Source organism: Ananas comosus, linkage group 5 (genome assembly GCF_001540865.1).
Source record: "Ananas comosus cultivar F153 linkage group 5, ASM154086v1, whole genome shotgun sequence".
NCBI classification, from domain to species: domain Eukaryota; kingdom Viridiplantae; phylum Streptophyta; class Magnoliopsida; order Poales; family Bromeliaceae; genus Ananas; species Ananas comosus.
The window spans coordinates 13,059,999-13,068,261 of record NC_033625.1 but is presented as its reverse complement, the minus strand read 5'-3'; the positions used below and the strand labels follow the sequence as shown (position 1 = coordinate 13,068,261).

Sequence of the window (8,263 nt, the reverse complement as noted above, 5' to 3'; positions counted from 1 at the left end):
TATGATGTGGCATCCTCAGTCGATCAGATTTTTTTACCTTGGGTTCACCCATCTCACCCTGATTTTTAGAAAAAATATTTTTATTATACTTTTCTCTCAAAAAAAGAGATGCGATTGACCGGTTATTGATGATGTAGTGTAAGTGTGATACAGTAAATTTTCGCAATTCTATGATCTATAAGATCTATAACTTTGATATTTCATTTAATCAATAAGCTCTTATGATGAAGTAAAAGTAAACCTGAGTGCAACTACAAGATTGGGATAGCTTTATTTCTGAGAAGTGGAGTTTCGGTGGAAGTGATAGACCGGTAGTTTTCGTTGTTTGTTTTGATGTAAGTGTACAAAAATGTTCTACATGAAGTTAAATTTACACCTCGCATGCCTAATTTTGATTTCGCTGCTCTTCACTTTACATAAAAATTATTAAATATTACATAATAAAAATTATTTTTTTCTAAAATTTATCTTGAAAGTTCTGAAATATTAAGAGTGGGTGATTTATGATGAAATAAATATTAATGGTGGAAAAAAAATTCACTTAACAATAAATTTAGTAAAACAAACAACAAAAATGATAATACCTCACTGTTTTACACAAGTAACTTTTATCAAAACAAACAAACTAAAAGGGAAGTTGACTTGAGAACAACAACCTGAACTTCACAAGGCTGGAGTTGGACCAGCAGTTAAGTTTTCTCAGATTCAAATATACCCATTCTGGCAAATACAAATTAAGTAAACCACAGGAAAGCTAATTGAAATTTTGTAAAAACGTACAAAACTTATCTGAATTATAAACCATTTTGAATTAACTGTCCAACCTTTTAAAATTTGATTTTACTGCTCGACCTTTCAATCTATTTGATTTGAGTGAGTCAGAATTTTGTGAAATATGCTAGATAAATCTATAATAATAAAAAAAAAACAACGCATTTAAATTTTGAAGTCAAAGTGCAGTTGACTGACTCAAATCAAACAAATTGAAAAAATTTTCAAGTTAAAAGATTCGATAGCCAAATCAACATAGTCCATAATTTAGATAAATTCGATACATTTTTATCTTAAATTATGCCGATTGTTCAACTTTTCTCCAGAGAAAAGCACTGTGCAGTTTATTTTGTGTCTAGAAAATTATTTGGGGCTTTCTTTATTTATCCTTGACTGCTATTAAATATTTTTAAATTTATCATGAAATTACCAAAATACCCTTCTAAACCCCAAATCCCATTAAAAAACTCTAGAAGTTTGGAGATATTTAAAGAAAATTTTTAAAAATCAATAAGGATATTTTGATCAAGTAGAAATATATTATATATTTTTGCAGTTTTGAAGAATATATTAGATATCATCCTAATTTGTTGCAAGGAAATTGGGGAAGTATATATGATCTTTAGGGAACTCATCGTAATAAGTGTTTAAGATTAATCACACCTAATTAAGAAACAATAGTTCTATACATCGCCAGGATTTAGATTATAAAGATATAGTCACTTGATAAACATTTTTGCCAACAAATAAAAGATAAAATAAGAATAAACGAAAAAAAATATTCATATAGTTGTATAATAAAAGGGTGATTGATTCTTAATTATATTTAGATGGAATCTAGGTGTCCAAAAACCGAATCAAAAGAAATAAATTATCCTATAACACAATATAAGCGAATTACACTATTTGCCCCGAAACTTTATCTGGGGTTTCCTTTTAGTCCTCAAAACTATTAAATTCCATAATCGAGACACCGAATTTTGAACAATGGTCCAATTTAGTCCCTGAACGTTGAACGACGTCTAAATTCCTTACCAAAGAGTATAAATTATTTCTTGCATGCTTCTAAATGGACAAAAAAAAAAATGATAAATATCAAATACCCCCCTATGGTTTCACACTTTTTCACTTTAGCACCCTGTGGTTTAAAGTGTATCAAGTTAGCCCCTGAGATTTCGCACTTTCTCACTTTAGTACCCTGTGGTTTAAAATATATCAAATTAGTATCCTGTGGTTTCATTTTTCTTTTCTTTTTTTTTTTATCCATTTCACTATTTTTTTTTGTTAAATCAGTGACAAAGTTAAAACTAAAGAGTACTAAAGTAAAATATTCGATAAATCTAGATAGAGTATCTGAAGTTTTTTTTGTATATAATTTAATGAAATATTAACGGAGGGAAAAAAAATCAATAATAAAGTTAAAACTAAAGGGTAATAAAATAAATATTTGATAATTCTAGGTAGAGTATCTGAAAATTTTTTGTATATAATTTAACAAAATATTAATAGAGGAGCCGACGAAAAGAGAAAAATAAAACTATAGAGTATTAAATTGATGCACTTTAAACCACAGAGTACTAAAGTGAGAAAGTGCAAAACTACATGATACTAAAGTGAAAAAGTGCGAAACCACAGGGTACTAAATTGATACACTTTAAATTACATGATACTAGAGTAAAAAGTGCGAGACCATAGAGGTGATATTTGAAATTTTCCCAAAAAAAAAAGAGAGTAACATAATGAATGATTGTATTCAAATATATCATATAAAATAAAGAAAAAACTTCAATTTGCCCCCAATGAATTTGCGCATTTTCAATTTAATACCCTATAGTTTGAAGTGTTTTATTTTGCTACCATGTGATTTTACTTTTATCTCAATGTTAACATTTAACACCTACCGTTAAAGTTTATAAACTACATAATAGTAAATTAATATATTTTACAAACCACGTGATGACAAATTATAACATTTTATCAACATATATTTTTAAATAGCTATCTTGTGATTTATAAAATATATTAATTTAGTATCTTTTCTAATAACCTATCTTAAAGACGAGATAAAAGTAAAACCACAAGATAGCAAAGTGGGATGCTTCAAACTATAAGGTACCAAAACTAAAAAAATAATTTGCCATCTTATGTTTAATATACACAAAAATTAAAATGAAACCTTTTTTCAAAGTCTAGGGTCTAACATTCAACTTGAAAGTTTGAGGACCAAAATAAAACTCCGCTAAAAGTTTAGGGACTAGCAGCGCAGTTTACACATTTGAAAAACAATCTTGAAAAATCACAATTTTAGGATTGGAATCTTGGCACAGTCAAAAATTTCTACAACAATCAGTTTTAACTTTAAGAGCTAAATGAGGTGAAAATTCTCACAATTGCAGAGAGATTACCGGCAAGAACACAGGTTCCACGTTGCGACGAATTAGAATATTATCACTTCTTTTTCTTCCCCCCTTTTCCAGATTTTGAAGTCCCCGCAGTCGCAGAACTACTCGCGGGCTCCTGTTTCTTGATCCTCCCCTGATGTTTCGGAATCAGCTCCGCGATTTGGAGCATCAGTTGCTTCCCTGTAATGCAGTTGGATTATGTCAATAATGAAAAGATCGAAAAGAGAACAGGTTGAACATATCTGAATTCGAAGGTTCAGTTTCAAAACAACATCTAGAGGTGATAGGTAAATTCGTGAAGCAATGGGAAACCAAAAAACTAAGGAAGCATGCACGTGCAGAGCAAGTTAACAACTGCAGTTTAAGAATGAGCTAAAGCATAACCGTTAGGTTGATGAGCAATTTGGCTTCTTAAAGTTTAACGAAAAGCACTCAAATGGAGAACTTCAAATGATGAAAATGACGTTGAATGTCAGGTCATTATAAAATGTTTGAAATGTTTATCGCGCTTGGTTTGGTACCAAATCAAGATAGAATTTAATAAATTTGTAATTCTGGGAGTCCAAATGAGTTGGTTTTGGACTTGAATTTCGTGGCTCACAAAGGAATTAGCAAGAGTATTTTTGGGCATATATTTTCTTATGTGGGGGAGACACAAACTGTACTATGGCAAATCCGACTTCAAACACCGGATTTGTACATATACTCGACCGAAATAATTCCAAAATCCAAATCATCACGAATCGATTCGGTTCCATTCAATTCACTCCTACTAATGTTTCCCATGGGCAATCTAATGAATTCTGATCTGCAATTTCATCCAAATCATTGATTTGAAGGATTCCAAGCAAGCTATGAGAGAGACCAAATGTTTCTTCACCATGACTTCCTAGTAACACCCTCCCCTCGCACTTTTAGCCAATTGTTCCACACCCCAACAACCAAAATTCATACTTTAAAAGGATGGTTGAATGTTTCAGCTGAAATTCAGAAAAAATCTATTTCATTCTCTGAAACGATAGTAAAACACCAAAGTGTATTTGTTCAGTCTAAAAGATTAAAAGAAGCTAAAAATAGCTCTAATTGGGAGTTTGGCTGGACGTAACAATTAACTAGCATGTATAGTTCCAAATTGATATAACCACTTCTATTTACTCGGTTGAACGAATCAGAAATAGAAGTGAGTGAAGCTCAAAAACAGTTGAAAGCAGCCCTCTGCCGTACGCTTAGTCCTGGGGGGCGTATGAACTCAATTTCTCAGAAGTTAATTGCAACCTCAGTTCACCTACCTCCAACCAAACACCCCCAAAGTATTAAAACTTGATTCAGACAGACATGCTATTTCTTATGTCACTCCATGATCTCTTAGCAGACCTTAAAACGGTACTTAGTTGCCCTATAATATTATTAAGAAAGTAAAACATAAACCATCACTGAATATGTCAAACGGCACACAGTAAATTTTAATCAAATGGTTCTCCAAATCAACTTTAACCTGTTCAAAAGATTTTGCAAGTTGGAGATAGTCAGTGGCGCCAAAACCGAAGCCTGAAACTATCAACGACACTATAAATGCTGAGACAGCAACTATTGAAATCCAACAACACTAGAACTGAAGCTGAGATTTACTATCTTGTGTTCTATTCATTTGTCTAGTGCCTTAACATCGGAAGTAGAGTTCTAACAAGAGAAATACCACTCCCTACCCATTTTTTTAAAGTATAGCACTGCCAAAAGAAAATATAAATAGAAAATTTAGGTTCATTAACCCTTACTGGTAGCGATAGCAGGATTAGTCAAAGTCCCATCTTCTCGCTTCAACTGCACTCTGACCCTCCCCCGCTGCATGAAGTCTCGAGGGTATGCCTTATCTAGCTGCAATTATGTATCTAAACATATGAAAAACAATGAAAAATTACAAATGAAAAACTCAAAAAGGAAAGCAAAAAATCATTGGGATACCTCAATTGCATGGGGAAGCTTCAAATGCGCACAGCAGTCGCTGATCTCAATGCAAGTGGGATTCTCACAAGCGTTGGCAGCACTGATCCTGCGGCCCTCAGCAATTGTCTTCTTTGAGTTTACATACACAGGATAGATTATGATCCACTTCTTTATATTGCGTAACTCTTCATCCATGTTTTCACCAATTGTTGCTCTCCTATTTCATCCCTACATTAGAAAAACATCTAAAAGCATGTACATGAAATCGAATTGATCTTTCATTCGGGGCTTTTATTTTTCCGAGTGTATGGATGAAGATATTTCACATATAACCTCTGTATCATTAAATTTATTTGAGCAACTGAACTTTATATGTAACGCTGTTTGCATGCTTGAAAAGGGGAGGCAAAAGATGGAAATATTAAAGAAGAGAAAAATACAGAAATGATTTTTGAAAAAGGAGATGAGGGAATTAACTTTCTTTTATCCAAATCTGAGAACATCAATGAAGAGAAAATAACTAAAGATATCATCATCACCCTCCATATACAACTTTAAATAGTTTGTCACTAAATCGAAATTCTCTATAATGATTTTGTGGAGTGCTTCTATTTGCTCTTAAATGGGCCATCTAGATCTGATCAACAAATTCACCAACCTAACATACTGGCATTTTATGTCGTGAGCTGGGGAAAGTATCACATTGATTTCTTATCTATCATAAATTGGATGAAAATAAACATTGGGATTCTCTATTCACAGAAAAGGTACTCGGAGGATAGAGATGGTTGGTTTTGTTTGTTTGTTATCTCTCCATTTCTCCATTTCTCAAACTATTGGAGGGCAAAGGGTACAAGGAAAAATGTCTCTCCATTTCGCTCCTCATGTCCCTATTTTACTCCCTAGGTACAGTCCAAATTCCAGAGAACAACTTTCTCTCCTTACATTGTCCTTCTCTATCCTCCCCACGTAAAGAGGAGATTAAAAAAACAAAAATGATCACTATTCCTTTTCCTTAGTAAGACATACTAATTCAAAATTTAAATTATTCCTTATACAATATAATTATGACATCTATTTGCAGCAGCTGAATACCCATAAATTAACGAAACTAAACAAGAATAAATTTAGCTTTGTTGTTTACATTATCTACAAAATTCTGAAAACATCATCAAATAAAGAGATCAAACATCTTAATGGTCAATAAAAGGAAGGAAAGATTGTTTAATCACAGGCCAAAAACATGAATCATTAGGGAGAGAAGGTTCATGAACCGCGTTAGTTCTCTATCTCACTGGGAAGCCAAAATGAATACCAGAAATTGTCATTGGAAAGAAAAGAGAGAGAGAAAAGAAAACTCATTCAATTTCATACACGAGAGAGAGAGAGAGAGAGAGAGAGAGAGAGAGATGTACACCGATTCAGAAAGAGAGACGAAAACCAATTTCCACCGGCATGCCAAGTCAATAGCTTTGGCATTTCATAGAGGTATCAACCCTCATCAGGTAAGATTAGTTTTGTGTGAGATCAATCTTGTCAATCAACATAACTAAGGCCCTATTTAGATAAACGAACATCTTTTTCAGTGTATCTCTCCAATTTATTCAACAAGCATGTAGTATTTGGCAGATGAGAAGTGATTAAGTCATTGTTTCAGAATAAGATAAATTACCTCGTCGGTGAAAGAGACTATCTTACCAAATCATGGATGTAAAGCCCTTTGAAGGAGCAAAATCAAACTGTGAACTTCCAATTACAAAAGAAAATCTTCATACCAAATAAAGGGTGTTTTTTTTCTGGGGCAAAAAAAAAAAAAAATCCCAAAACACATTTTTATGCCCAGAAAAGTAGTTTCTGTTGGTTTGGTTCCCAGGAAAAACAATATTTCCAGCAAACTTGTTTCCAAATTTCATGGAAAAGACTCATTTTTGTTTTCCAGAGTATTCATCCGGAAAACAAAAACTACATAAGAGTGTCTTCCATGAAAAACTTTTTTCCGAAAATTAATTTTCCACGAGTTTTCGAGGAACCAAAAAACTCCCAAAGTTATCAATGGACATCTTATTCCGACACCAAAACACGGCCTAAACTCAATTCCCACCCGAAGTAAAGCATCACCGAGTTTCTAATCTCTTCCAATCTCACTGCCTACATGCTATCAATCTGTTCTTGCTCCTATGATTGTATACACAAACACATCACCAACAATTTCACTTGGATGTCTCAAAAGGTTATGTTTTTCCTCATTTCTCCACATTTACAATGCAAGTAGATATGCATACAAGAGAAACATCGCATTCAAATCTAAGGATGATCCTACTAACAATTTCCCTTTCTCAATAAGATTATTATTCCCACAATTATAAAGCAATTCACGGAAACAATTGAACAAACAAAACAAGGTTAAAAAAAAAACCCTAACGACGCCACTGCCGTAAAACGAGGCATCAAACCCTAAGCGGATCACGAGATCGTGAGATTTGAGAACGAATTCATGAATTTTAGCAAGAACTTCGTGAGAAGTCGAAACTGAATCAAATCAAAGGGAAACGATTTGGAAAAATCCAAAGTAGAGAGTGCAAACCGGGTCGAAATGCAATGATCCAGCATCGGATCGGAGAAAGGGAAGATGGATTCTAGGCTTGGATTAGGGTTTCGTACCTCGAGCCGATCGAAGAGGAGATCGAAGGAGGAGTGCGATTTGAAATCGACGAAACGGAAAAATATCTTCCGATTAAAAGAACAACAAAAAAAAAAAAAAGGAAAAATGTACGAACATCCTCTGAACTTTGCAATTATGCAGGAGCTTTTTTTTTTTTTTTTAGATTAATTACATACATGTCCCTGCAAACATAATAAATTATAAATATTTTTCTATAAAGTTTAATTTTTATATATTGTTCCGGTAAGAGTCTTAATATTTTCAAATATATCCCTTCAGTTAGAATCCGTTAGAAAAAACTTAGTTAACCGTTAAATATTTAACCCTAGTTTGTCAATCAGATAACTTGATATTTTTATCCCTCTTATATTATATCTTCTTCTCCTAATCAAAATTTTAGTAATGGGAACTCTTCTTCTTCTTCTTCTACTACTTCCTCTTCGTCTTCCCCTTCCTCTCTCTTCTTCATACTTGTTTCGAACCT

At 33.0% G+C, this 8,263-nt stretch overlaps 1 protein-coding gene across 2 annotated transcripts; it reads right to left on the bottom strand.

Annotated features, from left to right (window-relative positions):
* Positions 2,885-7,871, bottom strand: LOC109711021 (signal recognition particle 19 kDa protein). Of its 2 annotated transcripts, none has more exons than XM_020233895.1 (4): positions 7,779-7,871; positions 5,136-5,362; positions 4,949-5,048; positions 2,885-3,353 (listed from the first exon to the last, which is right to left on the bottom strand). In XM_020233895.1, the coding sequence occupies exons 2-4, from the start codon at positions 5,310-5,312 to the stop codon at positions 3,220-3,222; spliced, it is 411 nt and encodes a 136-aa protein (XP_020089484.1). In that variant the 5' UTR covers positions 5,313-5,362; positions 7,779-7,871; the 3' UTR covers positions 2,885-3,219. The 2 variants fall into 2 exon arrangements, with proteins under 2 accessions (XP_020089484.1, XP_020089483.1); XM_020233894.1 differs by having other exon boundaries at positions 5,136-5,345.

Excerpts from the sequence above, each read along its gene's own strand:
- LOC109711021 (XM_020233895.1), bottom strand. The coding sequence starts at position 5,312 with ATGGATGAAGAGTTACGCAATATAAAGAAGTGGATCATAATCTATCCT. Across the intron at positions 5,049-5,135 it reads AGCTTCCCCATGCAATTGAG|CTAGATAAGGCATACCCTCG; the intron begins GTATCCCAATGA and ends ACATAATTGCAG. Across the intron at positions 3,354-4,948 it reads TAATCCTGCTATCGCTACCA|GGAAGCAACTGATGCTCCAA; the intron begins GTAAGGGTTAAT and ends ACTGCATTACAG.